Here is a 25,752-nt window from a genome sequence, read left to right as displayed (position 1 = left end):
GTAGAGGATTCCAATGAAAGGGTTTGGAAAGAGTTGAGGACTATACCCGTCAACTGTAACCTCGAGGAGCCATGGGTAGAGGATTCCAATGAAAGGGTTTGGAAAGAGTTGAGGACTATACCCGTCAACTGTAACCTCGAGGAGCCATGGGTAGAGGATTACAATGAAAGGGTTTGGAAAGAGTTGAGGACTATACCCGGCAACTGTAACCTCGAGGAGCCATGGGTAGAGGATTACAATGAAAGGGTTTGGAAAGAGTTGAGGACTATACCCGGCAACTGTAACCTCGAGGAGCCATGGGTAGAGGATTCCAATGAAAGGTTTTGGAAAGAGTTGAGGACTATACCCGGCAACTGTAACCTCGAGGAGCCATGGGTAGAGGATTACAATGAAAGGTTTTGGAAAGAGTTGAGGACTATACCCGTCAACTGTAACCTCGAGGAGCCATGGGTAGAGGATTACAATGAAAGGTTTTGGAAAGAGTTGATGACTATACCCGGCAACTGTAACCTCGAGAAGCCATGGGTAGAGGATTACAATGAAAGGTTTTGGAAAGAGTTGAGGACTATACCAGGCAACTGTAACCTCGAGGAGCCATGGGTAGAGGATTACAATGAAAGGTTTTGGAAAGAGTTGAGGACTATACCCGTCAACTGTAACCTCGAGGAGCCATTGGTAGAGGATTACAATGAAAGGTTTTGGAAAGAGTTGAGGACTATACCCGGCAACTGTAACCTCGAGGAGCCATGGGTAGAGGATTACAATGAAAGGGTTTGGAAAGAGTTGAGGACTATACCCGGCAACTGTAACCTCGAGGAGCCATGGGTAGAGGATTACAATGAAAGGTTTTGGAAAGAGTTGAGGACTATACCCGTCTACTGTAACCTCGAGTAGCCATGGGTAGAGGATTACAATGAAAGAGTTGAGGACTATACCCGTCAACTGTAACCTCGAGGAGCCATGGGTAGAGGATTCCAATGAAAGGGTTTGGAAAGAGTTGAGGACTATACCCGTCAACTGTAACCTCGAGGAGCCATGGGTAGAGGATTACAATGAAAGGTTTTGGAAAGAGTTGAGGACTATACCCGTCTACTGTAATCTCGAGGAGCCATGGGTAGAGGATTACAATGAAAGGGTTTGGAAAGAGTTGAGGACTGTACCCGGCAACTGTAACCTCGAGGAGCCATGGGTAGAGGATTCCAGTGAAAAGTTTTGGAAAGAGTTGAGGACTATACCAACTGTAACCTCGAGGAGCCATGGGTAGAGGATTACAATGAAAGGTTTTGGAAAGAGTTGAGGACTATACCCGGCAACTGTAACCTCGAGGAGCCATGGGTAGAGGATTCCAATGAAAGGTTTTGGAAAGAGTTGAGGACTATACCAGGCAACTGTAACCTCGAGGAGCCATGGGTAGAGGATTACAATGAAAGGTTTTGGAAAGTGTTGAGGACTATACCCGTCAACTGTAACCTCGAGGAGTCATGGGTAGAGGATTCCAGTGAAAGGGTTTGGAAAGAGTTGAGGACTATACCCGGCAACTGTAACCTCGAGGAGCCATGGGTAGAGGATTACAATGAAAGGGTTTGGAAAGAGTTGAGGACTATACCCGGCAACTGTAACCTCGAGGAGCCATGGGTAGAGGATTACAATGAAAGGGTTTGGAAAGAGTTGAGGACTATACCCGGCAACTGTAACCTCGAGGAGCCATGGGTAGAGGATTATAATGAAAGGGTTTGGAAAGAGTTGAGGACTATACCCGTCAACTGTAACCTCGAGGAGCCATGGGTAGAGGATTACAATGAAAGGGTTTGGAAAGAGTTGAGGACTATACCCGGCAACTGTAACCTCGAGGAGCCATGGGTAGAGGATTCCAGTGAAAGGTTTTGGAAAGAGTTGAGGACTATACCCGTCAACTGTAACCTCGAGGAGCCATGGGTAGAGGATTACAATGAAAGGGTTTGGAAACAGTTGAGGACTATACCCGTCTACTGTAATCTCGAGGAGCCATGGGTAGAGGATTCCAATGAAAGGTTTTGGAAAGAGTTGAGGACTGTACCCGGCAACTGTAACCTCGAGGAGCCATGGGTAGAGGATTCCAGTGAAAAGTTTTGGAAAGAGTTGAGGACTATACCAACTGTAACCTCGAGGAGCCATGGGTAGAGGATTACAATGAAAGGTTTTGGAAAGAGTTGAGGACTATACCCGGCAACTGTAACCTCGAGGAGCCATGGGTAGAGGATTACAATGAAAGGTTTTGGAAAGAGTTGAGGACTATACCCGTCAACTGTAACCTCGAGGAGCCATGGGTAGAGGATTACAATGAAAGGTTTTGGAAATCGTGAGGACTATACCCGTCAACTGTAACCTCGAGGAGTCATGGGTAGAGGATTCCAGTGAAAGGGTTTGGAAAGAGTTGAGGACTATACCCGTCAACTGTAACCTCGAGGAGCCATGGGTAGAGGATTACAATGAAAGGGTTTGGAAAGAGTTGAGGACTATACCCGGCAACTGTAACCTCGAGGAGCAATGGGTAGAGGATTACAATAAAAGGGTTTGGAAAGAGTTGAGGACTATACCCAGCAACTGTAACCTCGAGGAGCCATGGGTAGAGGATTACAATGAAAGGGTTTTGAAAGAGTTGAGGACTATACCCGGCAACTGTAACCTCGAGGAGCCATGGGTAGAGGATTACAATGAAAGGGTTTGGAAAGAGTTGAGGACTATACCCGGCAACTGTAGTCTCGTGTAGCCATGGGTAGAGGATTCCAATGAAAGGGTTTGGAAACAGTTGAGGACTATACCCGTCAACTGTAACCTCGAGGAGCCATGGGTAGAGGATTCCAATGAAAGGGTTTGGAAAGAGTTGAGGACTATACCCGGCAACTGTAACCTCAAGGAGCCATGGGTAGAGGATTACAATGAAAGGGTTTGGAAAGAGTTGAGGACTATACCCGGCAACTGTAACCTCGAGGAGCCATGGGTAGAGGATTACAATGAAAGGTTTTGGAAAGAGTTGAGGACTATACCCGGCAACTGTAACCTCGGGAGCCATGGGTAGAGGATTCCAATGAAAGGGTTTGGAAAGAGTTGAGGACTATACCCGGCAACTGTAACCTCGAGGAGCCATGGGTAGAGGATTCCAATGAAAGGGTTTGGAAAGAGTTGAGGACTATACCCGTCAACTGTAACCTCGAGGAGCCATGGGTAGAGGATTCCAATGAAAGGGTTTGGAAAGAGTTGAGGACTATACCCGTCAACTGTAACCTCGAGGAGCCATGGGTAGAGGATTACAATGAAAGGTTTTGGAAAGAGTTGAGGACTATACCCGGCAACTGTTACCTCGAGGAGCCATGGGTAGAGGATTACAATGAAAGGTTTTGGAAAGAGTTGAGGACTATACCCGGCAACTGTAACCTCGAGGAGGAGCCATGGGTAGAGGATTCCAATGAAAGGGTTTGGAAAGAGTTGAGGACTATACCCGTCAACTGTAACCTCGAGGAGCCATGGGTAGAGGATTCCAATGAAAGGGTTTGGAAACAGTTGTGGACTATACCCGTCAACTGTAACCTCGAGGAGCCATGGGTAGAGGATTCCAATGAAAGGTTTTGGAAAGAGTTGAGGACTATACCAACTGTAACCTCGAGTAGCCATGGGTAGAGGATTACAATGAAAGGGTTTGGAAACAGTTGAGGACTATACCAACTGTAACCTCGAGGAGCCATGGGTAGAGGATTACAATGATAGTGTACACGAAAAACTAAGGTCACCATTGTTGTGTTTCATTTCATCTGATTGTCTGAAAAATGTAAGTAACATTCTTCAACGTGGCAAGGTAGAAGAGGAAAGATCATTCGGTTAACTTGGGGAAGAAGTTATTGACCATCTCGTGGAAGGTCAGGCCTTCACGTATTTAGGGATGCAGGTTAGGGACAAACTCCAGAATGCCCATATCAAGGAAAAACTACCAAATGACTGAAGAATATGAGTACCAAATGACTGAGTTCAGAGCTGAACGCTCACAACAAAGTTAAAGCCACAAATACTCGTGCTGTACCCGTCCTTTCATGATCAAAACAAGGCATTCCACAGTTGTCTTAAACGAGCCAAGTATGTGGGATATAAACTCAATGTCAGTGTTGATTTTGTTGATTGTTCTGTACTGCTGGACGGTACAGAAGTGAGTGTAAAGCAAGCGAAGTGCCATATCAAATCAGCTCAGGCTATCTGAACGACCACTGCATCGAGTTTATGAGCAGTGTGTTGAGAGGGTCAGCAACCCTGCAGCGTCCTTCGCTTGGATGAAGTTAGCTGGCCTGAAAAGTGAAACAGAAGGCTTTCTGTTTGCTGCTCCGGACCAGTCACATTCCGCTCGAAAACGTCAATGTGTGATTTTGCATCAAAATGTAAATATGAAATGAAGAATATGCAATGAATATAATGAGACTGTCCAACATATTGTCAGTGGCTGCCCAGCGTTTGCACAATCACGGTATTTTAAACAACATGATTGGAGTGGCTCGATCATTTTATACACTGTCTTCGCCATGCTTATGGTTTGACACAAACGTAAATCCATGGTACGACCCGGAATATGTACAGGGCGTCAAGGAAAATGCTCAATTCAAAATTCTTTGGAAAAGGCCCGCATACAGCCTCAGACCTATCCAGGCCAACAAACCTGATCTTGTCCTTTTTAATAAATCAATGAAAACATTCTTATCATGGAATTTTCTGTCCCTATTGACACTAATGTGATTGACAAGATTAAGGATATACCAAGTTGTCCGACTCCCCATTGTTCCCGGTGCCTTAGGTTTGGTACCTCCCAATCTGCTGACTGACTTTGGGAGAGTATCTGGGTTTGCTACCAGGAATACAACCCTTCTGACAATCTGGGTAATGCAAAAGGCTACAATGTTTGGGGAGTCTTCACATTTTCCGAAAAGTTCTAGGTGGGTTTGACAAGGCAGCGTTTCCTGGGAGAAGTCCCATTCGCTGTCTTGGCTGCGTGTGGAGGGGGCAAGGGCCCTGACCTGATGATGAGGCTAACCAGAAAAGGATCACCCAAACCCTCTTTGCTTCTTTTTTTTATATTAATCTGTACATAACAATAACAATATGAAAGGACAATACAACGTGAAAAAAACCAATCTCATTAAAAGAGAAACACTTCTGCCCCTAAACAAAGATCTGAGGACATCCCATTACGGGTCATGTCAGAACGACCTTTCGCGAACTCTGACCGACCACTGAAATGACTAACAAGAAATCGACAACAGCCAATTAGAAAGCAGCTTTTTCGAGCTTTACGACACTCGTTTTAACCTGGTGACTTCCATTTCAGACTACGCTTGAAAAATATGTTGACACAGTTCTCGATTAAAATTTTGAAAACTGAACAAAGGAACATTCCGGAATGTCTAATATTTGGTTGAGATTGTATAGCAGTGCTTCCCACGTAATGTGCAACGCCCCCTCCGTTCAAATGTTTATCCCATGGAAGCGAGAGATAGACAACGGGATCAGTCGTACGGGCCGTAACTGTCGTTCGGAATACCCCGTGTTAACGTTTTCGAGGTTGCATTTATCAGAAAACACATTCCGACTTTCACTTTCCTGATCTTGTAAGCGACGCTTTGATTGGTCGAATGAAAGGTCGTTCTGACGTGACCCGTAATGGGATGTCCTCAGATCTTTGTTTAGCGATAGCGAGAACTAAAATCTGATTTTAATGAGATTGTGAACAAATAAGCAAACAAAGTAAGGGCACTAAACTAGGGACCATGGGGTCTTCTGCCACCTGTATGGAACTCCCAGCAGGACCATCTCCCTAACTGCGATTGTTGGCACATTTAGAAGAATATTAACAGAACATATATTCAACGATTAAAACCGAGTTTATCAGTGCTTCTGGTGTCAATCACTGATGTGTGTTTGTTGTATAACGCCACACTCAGCAGTAGTCCAGTAATGGCGGCGAATCAAGTCTGGACCAGACAATCCAGTGATTGATATTGTGGTTGGTTAGTTGTTTTACGCCGCACTCAGCAATATTCCGGCTTTATGACGGCGGTCTGTAAATATTCGAGTCTGGACCAGGCAATCCAGTGATTGATATTGTGGTTGGTTAGTTGTTTTACGCCGCACTCAGCAATATTCCGGCTTTATGACGGCGGTCTGTAAATAATCGAGTCTGGACCAGGCAATCCAGTGATTGATATCATGAGCATCGATCCAAGCAACTGGGGTCGATGACCTGCATCAACCAAGTCAGCCTGACCACCCGATCCCGTTTTTCGCCTCTTAAGACAAGCATTGTCGCCTTTTACGGCAAGCATGGGTTGCTGAAGACCTATTCCACCCCGGATCTTCACGGGTCGATTGATAATGAGACCCTCATGGTCGGGGTACGTTGACACGCCATCACCCAAGTCACTGAGTCTGACCATTTTTCCATTTAGTCACCTCCTACAGCATAGGTTGTTTGGGACCTGTTCTAACCCCGGAATCACCATGGGTCAATCATTGGTTGACATATAGCACTGATCATATTTACAGGCTGTTGTACAGTTGGAATAATACTGACTTCAGCGTAAAACAACATTCATTCACATAGAAAATTGACCACATAATTTCCAGTTGCACATGTTTATTATTTGACCACAATTTGCACAATTCTTGGGTATACAGGCAAATTGAATAAATTTGATTTTAAAATATGCAACTTCCAAATCAAACTTGTCAGTTTCTGCTTATTTGTTACCAATGTTCCTCTTCAAAAAATAGCTCTATAGAAATCATCCTGTGAAGTTCAGCGTGGATAGATAGATAGACTTCATATGTGCATGGAGAAGTACGAGACAGCTTGATATCTCTTAACCTTAGACTGCATGACACTTGTTGCACATGAAGCTGGAAAATTGCATACCCAACTTTGGGCCATCTTAGATTGAAAATTACCATTAGTTACGAAAGTATGGCTTATGAAATGTGACTCTATTTTAATGAACACTTCACTTCATAGCACTCTTCTAATTACTTCAGAATAACAGTTAATACGTTCAAGGGAAATACCACACCTGCTCCACCTGGTACATCTCAACAACAGATGTCATATTACTTATTGCAGTGATGGGTTCTTAAAGCTTCTCATTGGCGTGTATTGAACTGTTACACCCCCGCCATATGACATAGATGCTGCTTATGCGTCTTCGCCACTGATACTATGGATCATTTGAGTTGATTGGTAGGTATTGAAGTTAATATTTTGCCCACACTGTTTTATTTCCACAAGATTTCAAACGTGGTCCCCTCACATCCAACTTCAAATGCTTTCATGTCGGTGAATTTGATGTAGTTTCTGAAAATAAATAAAACCAAAGTCCTGTCAACCAACAACAACAAGTAACGACAAATAAAAATACAAGAAGCCATTCACGTTAGGAGACAACTGTGACCAGGGAACCTATCTGCCCAGTGCTTGGGATTTATTGCTTTGATCATTGTCTCAGTTATCATCAAATCCCCTAGCCTTAAGTCACGTGTTGTTTTGATTTACAACAAGCATAAAGCACGGCGAGATATGCTGCCTCAAAACACCAACTTTATATTTATATAGGGAATATGTATAATCAGGGAATATGTATAATCCCCGAAATTTTCAGGGAATATATTTAATGTCTGATTCACTCAGGGAATATACATAATCCCTAACATTTTCAGGTATTATACACATTCTCTGATTTAACTTCAAGTTTTTAAGACATATTCCCTGAAATTACTTTTGAGGCTCTCATATGGTCAAACTTGATAAAAAACAAACAAATTTCCTGATTATACATATTTCCTGTAACATATACATATTGTTGAAATACTTCAGAAATTCAAAACAGAACCTTGTCGTTTTTGTTACCTTTTAGGATCAATACCAAGCTTTTGTTGCAGGAATTCTGAAATGTCTTTGGACATCTGAATGTTTTCCTCATTCCCCATGTGTCCGATACTCTGCAGCTCGGAGTTGGCACATGGATCAGTCGTACCCCCGTGGCTCATCATCTGATCTGGATGAATCCTCACTGCAACACCCTGAAATATACTTGAGTAAATGAGTTATTAAGTTGAGTGAAAGACGGAGTAAGTTGTTTGAATGATTGAGTAAGTTGAGTAAAATTATATAATGTATGATTGAGTGAATAATTGAGAAAGTTGAATACAAGGCTGAGTGCATAAAGCAGTGTGTTGAGTGAATGATTGTGTCACTTGAGTATGTGACGCAGTGTGTTGAGTAAATGATTGAGTAAGTTGAGTACGTGACACAGTTTGTTGAGTGAATGATTGAGTAAGTTGACTAAATGACGGACTAAGTTGAGTGAATAATGGAGTCAGTTGAGTTAGTGAGTAATTGAGTATGGTTTTACACCGCCTTTCCAGCAATATCACAGGCTTCACGCGTTGTACCCAACTGGGGAATCGAACCCGGACCTTCAGCAAGAGCTGTCGCTTTTAACCACCATACTACCCCACAACACCTTGCGTAAGTTGAGTGAATCACAGAGTGAGTTTAGCAAATGATTGAATAAGTTGATTGAATAATGGAGTAAGTTGAGTGAATGACGGAGTATGTTGAGTGAATAATGGAGTCAGTTGCGTGAATTACAGGGTAAGTTGAGCGAATGACAGGGTGAGTTTTGTAAATGATTGTGTAAGTTGAGTGCATGACGGAGTAAGTTAAGTGAACAATGATGTAAGTTGAGTGCATGACGGAGTAAGTTAAGTGAACAATGATGTAAGTTGAGTGAATGATGGAGTAAGTTGAGTGAAAGATGATGTAAGTTGAGTGAATGATGGAGTAAGTTGAGTGAAAGATGATGTAAGTTGAGTGAATGATGGAGTAAGTTGAGTGAAAGATGATGTAAGTTGAGTGAATGATGGAGTAAGTTGAGTGAAAGATGATGTAAGTTGAGTGAATGATGGAGTAAGTTGAGTGAAAGATGATGTAAGTTGAGTGAATGATGGAGTAAGTTGAGTGAAAGATGATGTAAGTTGAGTGAATGATGGAGTAAGTTGAGTGAAAGATGATGTAAGTTGAGTGAATGATGGAGTAAGTTGAGTGAAAGATGATGTAAGTTGAGTGAATGATGGAGTAAGTTGAGTGAAAGATGATGTAAGTTGAGTGAATGATGGAGTAAGTTGAGTGAAAGATGATGTAAGTTGAGTGAATGATGGAGTAAGTTGAGTGAAAGATGATGTAAGTTGAGTGAATGATGGAGTAAGTTGAGTGAAAGATGATGTAAGTTGAGTGAATGATGGAGTAAATTGAGTGAAAGATGATGTAAGTTGAGTGAATGATGGAGTAAGTTGAGTGAAAGATGATGTAAGTTGAGTGAATGATGGAGTAAGTTGAGTGAAAGATGATGTAAGTTGAGTGAATGATGGAGTAAGTTGAGTGAAAGATGATGTAAGTTGAGTGAATGATGGAGTAAGTTGAGTGAAAGATGATGTAAGTTGAGTGAATGATGGAGTAAGTTGAGTGAAAGATGATGTAAGTTGAGTGAATGATGGAGTAAGTTGAGTGAAAGATGATGTAAGTTGAGTGAATGATGGAGTAAGTTGAGTGAAAGATGATGTAAGTTGAGTGAATGATGGAGTAAATTGAGTGAATGATTTGCTAAGTTGAGCGTCTGATTAACTAGAGTAATTGAGTGACCAAGTTGAGTGAATGATTGAGTGCAGCAACCAAACTACATCATTTGAAGGTTAGAATTTACAGTCGACACCTGACTTCCTCACCTCATATATGACATTAATGGGTTTTTTTAATGAATACTTGGAATCCAGGTACACAAGATAAGATGCTTGATATGTGCATATACAATATTCAAAATAACCATTTTCCTATTACCTTGAAGTTCTTCACATGCGTTCAGATATACATGAAAAACCCAATTGTGGACTAATATTGTGTATAAATTAGCCAGTGCAGCATTTTAAGTATTCCGTATTTCTGTGCAGATCCTTTCTGAATATCGAATAAAGGCATCGCGCATACATATGCAAATATAGAAGTCACCTGAAACAGCATCTAACGCAGACTTATTGTTTAAAAAAGTCTACCTGTACTCATTGGTTCATAAAAACTTCATAGTGAGTGAGTGACGGCGCTTTTAGCAATATTCCAGCAATATCATTGCGGGGGACACCACAAATGGGCTTCACGCATTGTACCAATGTCGGGAATCGAACCCGGGTCCTTGGCGTGACGAGTGAACGCTTCAACAACTAGGCTACCTGACCACCCCAAATACCTCATAGGCTGGATCCAAAGAAGTTAAAATATGTTAAAAACCCAAAGAAAGCTATCAATACCCAATATGAATGATAATGTACGTGAATACCCAATGGCCCCAAACACGTATCTGGAGCACTGGCACATATTGGAAGGTTCATGGTCGCATTGTATTTCCTCCATTAAACGCCAGGACGTTTATTTTGTTTCAGACACTCTTTACCCCTGGCGTTTTATCAAGGCCCTGCGTTTATAATTTCAATTTCCGATAATGATATCCTCAGACCCATCCTCGTAGCTTAAAAGTTTTCTAAAATGCCTGCCTGCCTGCGTTTAATGGAGAAAATACGGTAACCTGCGTCCATCTTGGCTATTGAACAAATTCTTGTTATGAGAGGTCACTACGTATACTTACTTCCAACATACTTGAGATCATGATAGACCCCAGCTATCTGGTACAAGTCGTACCTAGTGTTAAAACTATTCTTCAGCCTACGTGACATAACGCCTGCTATGTGTTGTAGTTTTCCATGTATGCTTTTGCTTTTCAGGCTCCATCTGTATGCTCAAACCTTGTTAGGTTGGTTGGTTGTTTGTTGTTTAACCTTGTGATTGATATCATGAGCAGCGATCCACGCAATTTGGATCGATGACATGCATCAACCAAGTCATCGAGCCTGACCACCCGATCCCGTTAGTCGCCTTTTACGACAAGCATAGTCACCTTTTACGGCAAGCATGGGTTGCTGAAGACCTATTCTACCCCGGAATCTTCACGGGTCTCAAACCTTGTTAGGAAGACTAAACGAGGGAAAACCAGTTCCTAGTTAGTTCTAGTTTATGTTCCGAATCGTTTAACATTTAGAATTATCATATCTGAATTATATATGAAATACGTTATGTCATTAAGCCGAAAAAAGCTAATTTTTTTATTATCATGGAATTATTATGGAACTATCCATTCAAATATTTCTTTTTAAATTCATGCAATAAAATAAGTCACACTTTCATTCAAAGATAATTTATTTCCTATTGAGCTGAGAGGGGAACATGAGTGGCCTAGCCGTCTTATTATAAGGTGCTGCAATTCGCTGTGCAAAGGTTGGTGCTAGATACTTGTGAATGTGGGTCAGTGTCCCTGCTGACCCGTGAAGATCCGGGTAGAATCAGGGGTAGATCCGGGTCTTCAGCAACCCATGCTTGCCGTAAAAAGGCGACTATGCTTGCCGTAAGAGGCGACTAACGGGATCGGGTGGTCAGACATGCTGACTTGGCTGATGCATGTCATCGTATTCCAATTGCTTGGATCGATGCTCATTATATAAATCACTGGATTGTCTGGTCCAAACTGGATTATTTCCAGACCGCCATCATATAGCTGGAATATTGCTATGTGTGGAGTTAAACAACAAACAAACAAACAGTATCCCTGCTCACCCTGATAACGTTTCTTGGTTTGTCAAAAGCACTTTGTTGATGCTGCAGTCAGCAGGGCACCAGTTATATGATGGAAGCCTGTAAAAAAAGTCTCGTCAAGTCTGGATCAGACAATCCAGTGACTGATATTGGGAATAACGCAAGCCTGACCACCCGATCCGTTTGGTCGCCTTTTATGATCAGCACAGGTTGGACCTGGAATCACAATGGGGATCATGTGATCCTGTGATCATGCCGTAACCAAAGCGGTACACATGTATAATCTACATCACTTCGGGCTTTCTGGCTACATTGGATTAACACGCTGTGATAGAACTGTAATGCTGTTAAAAGCAGAGTCGTACCAAACCCGCTCATTTAGTTGCAAACGGACATTTCTCTATATAAAATAAATGGTTTACTCAATACCACCACAAGCTGCGTGGTAAGAGCGCCTTCCTGGAGAGCGGGTGGACCGTGGTTTGATTCCATACCGTGCAATACTTAATGAGGTTAAACGATTGTACTTGTTGTTTCTCTGCCTGACAATCTGCAGTTAGGGGACTGGTCAGCTCAAAGTCAGTATGATGTGCGTTATTCAAGTCAAACTGTGGTATGGTAACTCAGTGAGCTTGAACTTTATCACCGGCATAAGTCCGGACTAGAACACTCTGCCCCACCTACCCACACGCAGACAGATATACAGACAGTCACAGACACGCACACACATTCGCACACAGACAGACAGTCACACACACGCACGCACATTCGCACACAGACAGACAGTCACACACACGCACACAGACAGACAGTCACACACGCACGCACACTCACAGATAGATACACTCGCACATAGACAGACACAGAGAGACACACACGCAGACAGATAGACACACACACAGATACACGCACACAGAAACACAGACATGATGAAACCCACCCACTTTGGGCTTTGTGGGGTTAAACAATTCATTTTCAGAGCACGTGTCCCAATACTAACAACATAAAGGCAAACAATGAAATAAAACAAATCCCTATTCGAACTTTAAAATTTTACAAAATAGGTTACATCAGTTTTTAGCAAGCAGTCATCATAATACATTACCCGTAATAATATTAAATTGTACTTCTCACTACACACACACACACACACACACACACACACACACACACGAACACACACACGAACACGAACACACACACACACACACGCCACACACACACACACACAGCCACACACACACACAGCCACACACACACAACGCCACACACACACACACAGATATATATATATATATATTATTTGACAATGACGTTTGTATTGGGATACTTTGTAAATTTTGATCACACTATTTCTGATCGCTTCTTTTTTATAAGAGGAAATTTCTATCACAAAAATGCATTTCACCCAAGTCAACATTGCAATGGCGCAATGAGTTAGAACTGTTTTATCTATCTCATATGACATTGTGAAGCTGCACTGTAACCTGACCTCATTTTCAGCTCCCAATGAATGACCTACATATTCTGACCTTGAATCTGCTCAGTGGTGTATCAGTTTCTTTCTTGCAGAAGCATGCACCCCGGCCAGACTGGCTGTGATTGTCAGTCACTGTACTGTGTCAATGTGACATTCAGAGAGGGATTCGTGCAGTACGGGAGCGAAAACTCCCGTTGCATGCAAAATTACGTTTTTACCATTCAGCCTGGATCCATTTCTTTAAAACGAAGCTCCCCTATATCTATGCATATTTGCTTAAACTTACCTCTTCCGGTTTCCGAACAGTTTTAGAGATCATTTTTGTGGTTTCCAACAGAAACCCCTTTGGGATGGCACTTGCTGGCAGATTCGTGAACAGAAGAAAAATAGGCATGGTTACACTGACTCCGACACTCAAGCTTTTCTGCTACCACACACCGCTGTCCTCGCTTGATAAATCGAGAGCTCAGTTGTAGAACTTCTGAAGCGTGATCACACTCTGGGGCAGTGGTAACTTAGCATTACACCACTGCCAAACATTATTTTGCATATCACGTGTTCCGGAATTTTCCTTTGTTGGTGCACACTCCGGTGCAGTGATAACCTAGCATTACACCACTGCCACAGGACAATTTGGATATCTCGTGACCGGACTTTCTCTTTTTTTTTGTAATCAAACGAGCTTTGCAATAACCAGACCCGTATTACCCCTCCTGCCGGGCTGATATAGCCTATTAGTGCATTTTGATGGGCAGTTGATATCAGTCTGGGAAGCAAAAAATTGGAGTTACGTCCCTTAGTGTGTCGTCTGCTCAGCATAAGAATATTGCCGGTTTTATGCTGCAAGCTCACTGGTCGAGATACTATGCCGCAGTTTAACATGGATGCCCCACTCTGGGAAACAAGTTCCATCTTTCAACGGGCACCTCTCCGGGCAGACGCTGTATCTACTTGACCAAGAGGGGATCCTATATTTTGAACTCATGTCCCACACGTAGCCATGGAAACACACACAATAATTTGTTTATATGTCTGCCTAGTAATGGACATCAGTTCGGCCCTTGTCTGACGTCATAAATATCGAACAAGTAATGAAGGCAATCGCCATTTCCATACGAGTCCGACTTGCATCCTTGGAAATTAAACGCAAACATTTAAAAATGAATAGCAAAAGGCACCTTCAACACTTTATTGGTGTGTTTGTAAGACTTTCACTTTGTTGGAGTTCGCTTGATTATGAACCATCATTGGGCGAGGGCCAAACTGTGAACTTCGGAGCCTGCGACGACCTTCACACAATATTTGGCCCTCACTTTTATAAGTTTTTATATTCTTATTATGTACTTCGTAAGACGTAGACACATTTCCATTTAGTACGTGAGACTTCAAGCTCATACGGGGGCACGCGTGGCCCAGTCGAATCCCGGTTCGACCCGATTATGTTTCTAGGTTTGTCAGCACCATACCCGTGGTGATGGGTTTCACGGGAGTCGTAAACGTCTAAGACCTGCATCTTTTCGGGCTTTCCTCCCACATTAATCTGACACGCCGTGATATAACTGTAATACTGTTAAAAGCGGCGTTAAACCCAACTCACTGACTCAAGCTCATACTGAAATACACACAAACAGCTGCATCGCGGAAACAAATAGCAATGACATGATGAACGTATGTATATTCAAATTGTTCTTCAGTGAACTCATTTGTTGTTTGGTTACAAGAAGTAAGATTTAAATAATATCGTCATGGGACAATGTCTATCTCTACCACAGTCACTGTGGTATAACATTTCGTTCAACTACAAGACGTCAAAATGGCCAACAGGATCATCGTGACGCAGGGAGATTTCCGAAGTCCCGATTAGGCGTCATTAATCTTTAATAATATGGACAATAATTCAGGGGTGGTTATAACGATGTGTCAGAAAGATACTGAAGTAGATATATAGATTGCTGTAGAATATTGAAGACTGTTGCTGTCAGTCAAGGCATGGATCGAGTCGTCGATAGTGATCGGTTTACTATTAAAATTTGCCCTGCGTGCACACCGACAGATCATACAAAGATATTTAGATTCCACGCAGTTGAACGCAGAGTTTTGTACCTTGGCCATATTTTCATCCGATAAAATATATGTAGAAATAACGTAGAAATACAATGCCGGGTGAACCGATCCATTTATTTGTATACAGTGTCAAATGCAGACATGTTGGCTTACATAATCACTCGCACGTCGGGAAACCGAAATTAACTTCTAGAATATTTAGCAAGCTGCCATGATATCTAAGCATGGATTTATTAAAAGTTTCAACAAGGTGACTTCATCTGCATATTTATCGGATCGTGATACCAAGTTTATCGCACTGGTTTATTGAATCCAGTATGTGATAAACACTATCCAGTATGTGATAAATATGAAATAGTCGGATTAAAATATGTATTAGACTCACCACAGCCTCGCTTAAACAACTGGTATTCCTAACATATCGTCTATACGATACGGAAACACACTCATCTAATAATCTTTATTTATCTTTTCAGACTATGAGTGATGAATGGTTATTATTTAGTATTCTATACGCGGATATTTGAACATAATCATTTAAACCAGACAAAGCTGAAAACACAGACGGTCTCTAAGGTAGTTCAGTGGTTAAAGCGTTCCCTATTCACATTTATATTTTAGATCCAGTGATTCCAAGGTTTGACAGAGATTAATCGTGTATTGGTGGACATCTGGTGGTATGAGAGTAAGTCGGTTTTGGGATGTCTTACATACCCTCTCAGGGGAAAAACTAACATGAGAATCAGATGGTTAGGTTACTATGTGTAGGCTTGTGTAAGTCGGTTTTGGGACGTCTTACATACCCTCTCAGGGGAAAAACTAACATGAGAATCAGATGGTTAGGTTACTATGTGTAGGCTCGTGTGTAAGTCGGTTTTGGGACGTCTTACATACCCTCTCAGGGGAAAAACTAACATGAGAATCAGATGGTTAGGTTACTATGTGTAGGCTCGTGTGTAAGTCGGTTTTTTGGATGTCTTACATACCCTCTCAAGGGAAAAACTAACATGAGAATCAGATGGTTAGGTTACTATGTGTAGGCTCGTGAGTAAGTCGGTTTTGGGATGTCTTACATACCCTCTCAGGGGAAAAACTAACATGAGAATCAGATGGTTAGGTTACTATGTGTAGGCTCGTGTGTAAGTCGGTATGGGGATGTCTTACATACCCTCTCAAGGGAAAAACTAACATGAGAATCAGATGGTTAGGTTACTATGTGTAGGCTCGTGAGTAAGTCGGTTTTGGGATGTCTTACATACCCTCTCAAGGGAAAAACTAACATGAGAATCAGATGGTTAGGTTACTATGTGTAGGCTCGTGTGTAAGTCGGTTTTGGGATGTCTTACATACCCTCTCAAGGGAAAAACTAACATGAGAATCAGATGGTTAGGTTACTATGTGTAGGCTCGTGTGTCATCGCACCCCAAATGTATGTATCAGTGCTTGTGCTGTCAATCACTGATATGTGTTTGTTGTTTAACGCCACCCTCAGCAGTAGTCCAGATTTATGAATAAAGCCTTGACCAGACAATTCAGTGATTGATATTGTGAGCAGCGACGATCGTGGTCGGGGTACGTTGACACGCCATGATGTAAGTCTCTGAGCCTGACCTCTGGTCAATTAAGACACCTCCTACAGCATAGGTTGTTTGGGACCTGTTCTAACCCCGGAATCCCCATGTCAATCACTGGTTGACATATAGCACTGATCATATTGACAGGCTGCTGTACAGCTGGAATAATACTGACTGCAGCGTAAAAAAACATTCACTCTTGAAACCGTGATTTCAGCTGTACATGTTTATTGATATTCTTGTTGAGATTGTTTATTAATTGATTACAATCTGCACAATTCTTGCGTAAACAGGAAAATTTAATAAATTTGTCTTTATAATATTCAACTTTCAAATCAGTTTCTCCTTATTTTTGTTCACTGTTCCGCTTCAAAAATTAGGTCTATAGAAATCATCCTATGAAGTAAAGCGTGGATAGATAGAACTCTAGATAAAATAGTTTCTTCATACCAATGAATGCATATGAGAAATTATCAGACTTCATCTGCGCTTTAACTTACATGCAGTATCATGCATGGAGAAGTGCTAGACAGCTTAACCCTTAGACTCAGTCTGCGTGACACTTGTTGCACAGGAAGCTGGAAAATTGCATACCCAACTTTGGGACATCGTAGATGGAAAATTACAATTAGTTAGGAAAGTATGGCTCATGAAATGTGACTCTATTTTAATGAACTGTTATACGTCATTTCAAGGCACTCTTCTAAATAATCCAGCAGAATAATACGTTCAAGGGAAATACCACACCTGCTCCACCTGGTACATCTCAACAACAGATGTCATATTACTTATTGCAGTGATGGGTTCTTAAAGCTTCTCATTGGCGTGTATTGAACTGTTACACCCCCGCCATGTGACATAGATGCTGCTCATGCGTCTTCGCCACTGATTCTATGGATCATCATGAGTTGATTGGTTGGTTTTGAAGCTAATATTTTCCCAAACTGTTTCATTTCCACAGTACTTCAAACGTTGTCCCCTTATACCCAACTTCAAATGCTTGATTCCTGGTGAATTTGATGTAGTTTCTGAAAATAAAGAATAATAGAAATCGGAATTCTGCTCCACTGTGGCTCTGTGTGTGACAACTGCCCACCCTACTACTGACCTAGGTCACGGGGTGTCATTGTGAGTCGGGATGTAGTCACATCAGTACATGTTAAATGTTGATGTCGTATCAATAAAACTTTATGAATATCAATACTAAATGAGCAGTTGACTGCGACATAAATGATCACATATCTATAGATTACCATGGCTGAGAACTGAGAACTCAAAGGACTCGCTTGCCAACAAGGCTTCATATTCATTTCCTCTCATGATAGAATATTTCGACATGAATAATATTGAGTTTTTATGTATGTTTTTTCTTACTGCGACCTTACAAGACTATCAAATATTAATTGGATATAAAGAGGTTTATTGTCACAGTGGCCACGTGTTGTCTTGATCTACCACAAGCATAAAGTGCAGCGATTTGTTTTTGATGGACAGACTGTTGAAATACTTCAGAAATTCAAAACAGAACCATGTATAATTTGTTACCTTTTAGGGTCAATACCAAGCTTTTGTTGCAGGAATTCTGAAATGTCTTTGGACATCTGAATGTTTTCCTTATTCCCCATGTTCGTGATACCTTGCAGCTCGGAGTTGGCACAGAGATCAGTCGTACCCCCGTGGCTCATCATCTGATCTGGATGAATCAACACTGCAATACGCTGAAATATACTTGAGTAAATAAGTTAATAAGTTAAGTGAAAGACTGAGTAAAATGATTGAACGATTGAGTAAGTTGAGACAATGATATAATGAATGATTTTGCTGAATAATTGAGAAAGTTGAATAAATGATTGAGTAAGTTGAGTGAATGACGGAATAATTTGGGTGACTGTTTGAGTTAGTGACGTGAATGACGAAGTAGGTTGCCTGATTGAATGAGTACATTGTGTGAATAAAGATTCAGTGGTGGAGTAAATGGTGGAGTAAGTTGAGTGAATGAAGGAGTAAGCTGTGTAAATGACGGAAGTTAAGTGAATGACAGAGTAAGCTGAGTAAAAGACGGAAGTTGAGTGAATGACCGAGTAAGTTAAGGAAATGACGGAAGTTGAGTGAATGACGGAGTAAGTTAAGTAAATGACGGAGTAAGCTGAATAAATGACGGAAGTTGAGTGCAGGACAGAGTAAGCGGAGTAAAAGACGGAAGTTGAGTGAATGACCGAGTAAGTTAAGGAAATGACGGAGTATGCTGAGTAAATGACGGAAGTTAAGTGAATGACAGAGTAAGCGGAGTAAAAGACGGAAGTTAAGTGAATGACAGAGTAAGCTGAGTAAATGACGGAGTAAGTTAAGTAAATGACGGAGTAAGTTGAGTAAATGACGGAAGTTGAGTGAATGACAGAGTAAGCTGAGTAAATGACGGAGTAAGCTGAGTGAATGACGGAGTAAGTTAAGTAAATGACGGAGTAAGCTGAGTAAAAGACGGAAGTTGAGTGAAGGACAGAGTAAGCTCAGTAAATGACGGAGTAAGCTGAGTGAATGACGGAGTAAGTTAAGTAAATGACGGAGTAAGTTGAGTAAATGACGGAAGTTGAGTGAATGACAGATTAAGCTGAGTAAATGATTGAGTATGTTGAGTAATTGATTGAGTATGTTGGGTAAATGATTGAGTATGTTCAATATATGGCGCAGTAAATTGAATAAATGATTGAGTAAGTTGAGTGAATGGCATAGTAAGTTGAGTGAATGGCTGAGTAAGTTGACTGAATGATTTGGATGAGTGATTACTTCATGGGTTTATGATGCCTACTGGAAATCTTTCACAGTGAAGCATTCAATGGATAGAAATGTTTGTGGTGTCCAACAACACTCCAGATAAGCTGCGTATACAATATTCACAAGAAATAACCATTTCCGAATTACTGTTAAGTTCTTCAAACGCGTGCACAAATTCATGGAAAAAAACAACAGTGTACGAATATTGTGCATAAATAAGCCAGTGCAACATTTTAAGTTACAGATCCTTTCTACAGATCGAATAAAGACATCATGTATACAAAGCAGAGTTATTGTTAAAAAAAGTTCTACTTGTACTCATTGGTTCATAAATACCTAATAGACTGGACCCAAAAATGTCTAAATATACCACTCAAAGTTTGCTAAGGATAACATTTTCCGAATATGAAAAAAACATTCCAATGACAAATACAAATAACCATGTACAAAATCGTGCAGATGAATGTTTAATTGAAAGGAAATGATTGGAATGCGTTTGAGAAAATACCAAAGCAACACGTAATCGACCGGTAAAATGAGACGGTGGCAACTGTGGTTATCATGCATCACGTGCATCACGTGCATCACGTGCATCACGTGCATATGGTGTCCTTCACAGCATTCCTTCACCTTTTTAGTGTGTTACTGTTGCTCCAGTGGGGGGGCACCCACTCACTGTGTACCGGGTTTTACTAAAATAAGACTTCATATCATAATTTCATATTGCATTAAGGATGTGATCCTACTGCAAACTTTGAATAGTATGAATGATAAAGTGAGTAAATATCCAGTAGCTCCAAACATTATCTGGAGCACTGGTACATATTGGATGTTTTATGGTAGTACTGTATTTCCTCCATAAAACGCGCGGACGTTTATTTTTTCAGACACTCTTTTATCCCCGGCGTTTTATCACGGCCCTGCGTTTATAATAATTATATTTCAATTTCCGACTAATGATTTGCTCATACACATCTTCGTAGTTCTATCAAATGCTTCTGTTTCGCGGGGACGCATACAGTAGTTGAAATACAATACAACCATATCAACCATCCGGCGTTTAATAAATCCCTGAATTTATTCGAGGAAATAAGGTAACTTGCATCCATCCAGGCTATTGAACAATATCTTATGAGAGGTCACAAGTCACACCTAGTGTTAAAACTATTCTTCAGCCAACGTGATATGAAGCATATTTTGTGTTGTTGTTTTACATTTTGTATGCTTTTGCTCTTCAGGCTCCATCAAACCCTGTTGGGAGGACCAAACAACGGAAAACTAGTTCCTAGTTAATTTTTCTAGTTCATGTTCCGAATTGTTTATCATTTAGAATCATCTTATCTGAATTATAGCTGAATTTTATCTGAATTATGTTTTGACATTAAGTCGAAAAAAGAACAATTACTATCATTATGGAATTATTTTGGAACTATCCATTCAAATATTCCTTAATTTCATGCACACAAAAAATTAAGTTACTCTGAAGTGTTATTTCAATTTTAAGAAATACCAAATAATCTTTAAATATTGGATTTATTGTATGGTATTCAAAGATAATTTAATTCAAATTTATTTGGTGCCACTCGCAACGCAAAGTTGGGTACCAGAAACTTGTGAATGTGGGCCAATGTCTTGGTTTGTCAGCAGCACTTTGTTAATGCTACAGTCAGCAAGATTCCAGCTATATGACAGTCTTAAAATAATTAAGGTCTGGATCAGACAATTCGGGGATTGATATTGTGAATCCGTTCCGTTTGGTCGCCTTTTATGACCAGAAAAGGTTGAACCTGGAATCCACATGGGGATCCTGTGAGTATGTCTTCACCAAAGCGGGAAAAGATCTAAAATCTACATGACTTCGGGCTTTCTGACCATCTGTGATATAACTGAAATACTGTCAAAAGCGGCATCATATCAAACCTGCTCATTTAGTTGAGAACAATCATTCCTCTCTATAAAATAGGGGGCACTACTGCCACTTTTGATCCTTATCTCGTAATAACCTATTGGGAGGTTTCAGTTTTTCTTCGGAAGGCCTGGTATGAGGTTTTACGTTCCCATATATAGAAAGGTGAGGTGAAATGGGGTTTAACGTCGCGTCCAAGATTATTGCACTTATATAGCGACGTGCATGCACGTGTGTGTGTGTGTGTGTGTGTGTGTGTGTGTGGCTGCTTGTACTAGTCCGGACTGATGCCGATTTATAGTGCAAGCACACTGAGATACCATGCCGCAGTTTAACATGAATACCCTACTCAGACACAGTATACTGACTCCGAGCCGACCAGTCCTTGTTTTAGCCCCTTAATGCCGAGCGCCAGACAGGGTAACAACAAGTACCATCTTTTAACGTCTTTTGGTATGACGCAGCTGGGGATCAAACCCCGGACCTTCCGCTCTCCGGGCGGACGCTCTACCTTTAGACCACGGAGGCGGTCTCCCATAGTAAGACCTGATGAGTTGAGTAGTAGATGAAATTTGTTTTCGAAGACTTGGAATGAAAGTTTTCATTATGGATTAAGGTTATCGAACCTGCAACCTCACATTTCGTGTTTAGTTTCCCCACTGAGCCACCGGTGGAGGTGATTACAAGTAGTTCAGTTTTACTTGTCAAGACCTCTGTTTGTGCTGCATGCTGCACGTGGTCTTTCTCTCGCACGCTGCGATCGCTCGTACCAGCCACGTGGTATAAAACCGCGACACGAGCACGAAATTCTCGTGCCGCGCCCCTTTTCGCTAACAGTTGTACACATGAACAGCTGTACAATAGTCTCGTTTTTACGCCCAAAATGTATTATATTTTTGTTTATATCAAACAAACTCTTCAGACTTTCCCTTTCCCTCGTGTTTACATTTTCAACCAAAGGCTCGGAGGCATGTTTTCTCCTATAGATATAGCTCCCTATGGTTATTTGTAATTTCTAATAAAACATTATTAATTCTAACCTGAACTTACTGAACAATTAGAGTCTCTCAATATGGCTGCCAAGTATGGACGGACGAAAGATATGCGATGTTGAAACTCACCCCTATTGTTGGGCTAAACAACTCATTTTCAGATCACTTGTCCGAAGAACAGCATAAAGGCAAACAATGAAATGTAGTCATTCCCCCTCGAACCCTGCCGGGATTCAGATTGAAATTTGTTTCAAACAATCTCTGCTGGTCGTAGTTGGTGATTAAAAGGACCAAGTTGTCAGGCTTGGTCACTAAGTTAATTGTGTGTCAACGTACCCTGACGGGTTGTGCTCCTAATATCAATCACTGATCACTGCGCCAGGCTCCCAGGTCTCCATCATACAGCTGGAATTCACGGCATTAAGCAATACTCACACACAAAATTATGCAATAGATGCCATATGTGCGTTATCAGGGTATGAAACTCCCAAAAATTTCAGCCAGACCACAGGACTGGCTAGCTGAAATACTTGCCAGCCCTGACCAAAACCTGCCTTCCCACTATAATCATATGTTTCTCAGGATAAGCTAACGGGGTTTCTTTTTGGTTACATTTTATCATTCATCTTTACATGTGAATTAATGCTTATCATCGGTAAATATTTAGAATATTTTCACATATGAAATATAACCCGACCGTCGGGCAGGGGGATTTGAAAATCTTGCAGCCCGAGTTGAAATCAACCCGTCTCGGACGGTCGGGCAGGCAGGTATTTCGAACACTGGCGTTATGTGTTCCCCGTTATCTGGCTCCCATTTATAAATATCAGAGTCTCCATCTATGATTATAAGATCAAAGACCAAATGTATTAAATTATCATCAGATTATTTGGATTCAGGACAGAAGATGGATCCGTCGAAACCAATGCTCGACGTCAGAGTGAGTGAGTTAATGTTTACGTCACATCGGCAATATTTCAGCCATACCGTGACGAACTCGACGTCGGAGGCAAGTAAGTGGATCGTGTGGTCAAGTTTGGTGACTTGGGTGACTGTGTGTTGCCGTAACCCAATTGTGTGAATTGATGTCAATCACTGGATTGAAAGTTTAATTATTATTTTCATCATATTTATTGTTTTTTCTCTGTTTTCTATATAATTAATATATTACCGATACTAATACTGTTAAATGTTACAAAATACATCATCACATCATTACTGCAAGAACTGAAATACATTCCAATACATTTCCTCTTACAATAATGAATTATACTTTCCACTACACACACAGCAACACACACATACACACATACAAGCACACACACACACACATACACACACACACACACACACACACACACACACACACACACACACACACACACACACACACACACACACACACACACACACACACACACACACACACACACACACACACACACACAAATATAGGACCGAAAACATAATAATGACATTATTTCCAAATCTTAATGATCGTGAATGAAAATGTTGTTGAAAGAGGGTTCATTTGCCCAAGGAAGCCCTTACTTGACAATAATAACCGTCATGTTGAGATACACATATAATCAATAATTGTAATGGCTTTAATGTCAAACATGTCCTGATATGACCCATCTTGACGTTTGATCAATTTCTTTAAAAAGAGACTCCCCTCTATCTGTTTGATAATACATTGTAATATTCTGATAATTCATTCAAAATACTGCTACAAAGAACTATTGACAATTCACAACAAATACTGTGGTTTAGAAACAGAATTTCTACTTCTGCATGTATGCTTGAACGAACCTCTTCCGGTTTCCGAAGGGTTTTGGAGATCATTTTTGTGGTTTCCAACAGAAACCCCTTTGGGATGGCACTTGCTGGCAGATTCGTGAACAGAAGAAAAACAGGCATGGTTACACTGACTCCAAGACACAAACTTTTCTGCATACACACACCGCTGTCCTCGCTTGATAAATCTAGAGCTATGTTGTGGAACTTCTGATGCGCGATCACACTCTGGGACAGTGATGACTTAGCATTACACCACTGCCACAGGACAATTTGCATATTACGTGACCGGAATTTTCCCTTGATAGTGAACACTCCGGTGCAGTCATAACCTAGCATCTTACCACTGCCACAGGACAATTTGCATACTTTATTCCTTATTCAGAACAGACTGGCCCTATGCAAGCCTTTCGGTACGCGATACAGATTGTTTTGCATAAGTGTATAAATATGCTTCGAAAACTATGACAGTGAGGTGCATGACAATATATCCTCACACATCCAAGTCACTATATCGCCAGCTCCCCCTGGGGCTTTGATGACAGCACGTGAGGCTGTACAACCAATGTGAAGATAGGAGAAATAAGTTATTGATTTGAAGCAATTTGCATGTGAGAGCAAGCGCAGACACAGACAATAATATTCCTTCATATTCCCTGCCTGATTCTCCGGGTATGCTGCGCTGGCGCTACACTGACCCAGGCAATGACTGCACAACTGCGACCTCCACTAGACAATCAAATATGACGGACCCGACATGTATTTACTATAGAAAAACTCTAGAACGGGTGGTTAAGATGTCTTTTAACATTTACATCACTGTTGTTGCAATGTATACGTCACGAGAATAACGTCCATTGGTACTTACACCCGTTCTACCGTTTTTCTATAGTAAATACATGTCGTGCCCGCCATGTTTGTTCGTCTAGTGGAGGCCGCCATTGTGCAGTCATTACCTGGGTCAGTGTAGCGCCAGCGCAGCATACCCAGGGAACCAGGCTGTTATACTCCTGCCCAGTGATGGACATCGATTCGGCCCTTGTCTGACGTTAATAATATCAAACAAGTAATGAAGGAAATCGCCATTTCCATATGAGTCCGACTTGCTTCCTTGGAAATTTAACACAAACAATAAAAACATTTTAAAAATGAACAGCAAAAGGCACTTTCAACACTTTATTGGTATGTTTTAAGAATTGACTTTCACTTTGTGGGAGTGCCCTTGAGTATGAACCTTCATTGGGTGAGGGCCAAACTGTGAACTTCGGAGCCTGCGACGACATTCATACAATGTTTGGCCCTCACTTTTTTTATATTTTTACATTCCTACTCTGGACCTCGAAACACGTATTCCAATAAGTAAGCGTGACTTCATGTTTATACTGACACAAACAAACAGCTGTATCCGGAAACCGATAGTTCCGCGATGAACGTATGTATATTTAAATTGTTCTTCAGTCAACTCA

The 25,752-nt window shown here is 41.2% G+C and overlaps 2 protein-coding genes across 2 annotated transcripts; both read right to left on the bottom strand.

Annotated features, from left to right (window-relative positions):
* Positions 1–6,632: 6,632 nt before the first annotated feature.
* On the bottom strand, positions 6,633–13,919 carry LOC124117820 (macrophage migration inhibitory factor-like). The gene is made up of 3 exons (XM_046479847.2): positions 13,468–13,919; positions 7,913–8,085; positions 6,633–7,360 (listed from the first exon to the last, which is right to left on the bottom strand). The coding sequence occupies exons 1-3, from the start codon at positions 13,573–13,575 to the stop codon at positions 7,282–7,284; spliced, it is 360 nt and encodes a 119-aa protein (XP_046335803.1). The 5' UTR covers positions 13,576–13,919; the 3' UTR covers positions 6,633–7,281.
* A 3,642-nt stretch (positions 13,920–17,561) lies between these two features.
* On the bottom strand, positions 17,562–24,640 carry LOC124117819 (macrophage migration inhibitory factor-like). Its single transcript, XM_048381339.1, has 3 exons — positions 24,302–24,640; positions 18,365–18,537; positions 17,562–17,847 (listed from the first exon to the last, which is right to left on the bottom strand). The coding sequence occupies exons 1-3, from the start codon at positions 24,623–24,625 to the stop codon at positions 17,769–17,771; spliced, it is 576 nt and encodes a 191-aa protein (XP_048237296.1). The 5' UTR covers positions 24,626–24,640; the 3' UTR covers positions 17,562–17,768.
* Between the last annotated feature and the right edge of the window lie 1,112 nt (positions 24,641–25,752).

The sequence above is a fragment of the Haliotis rufescens genome, unplaced genomic scaffold (assembly GCF_023055435.1).
Source record: "Haliotis rufescens isolate VD_foot unplaced genomic scaffold, xgHalRufe1.0.p SCAF_38, whole genome shotgun sequence".
Classification (NCBI taxonomy): Eukaryota; Metazoa; Mollusca; class Gastropoda; order Lepetellida; family Haliotidae; genus Haliotis; species Haliotis rufescens.
The sequence above is the reverse complement of the archived record's forward strand: the minus strand, read 5'-3'. Positions and strand labels throughout refer to the sequence as shown.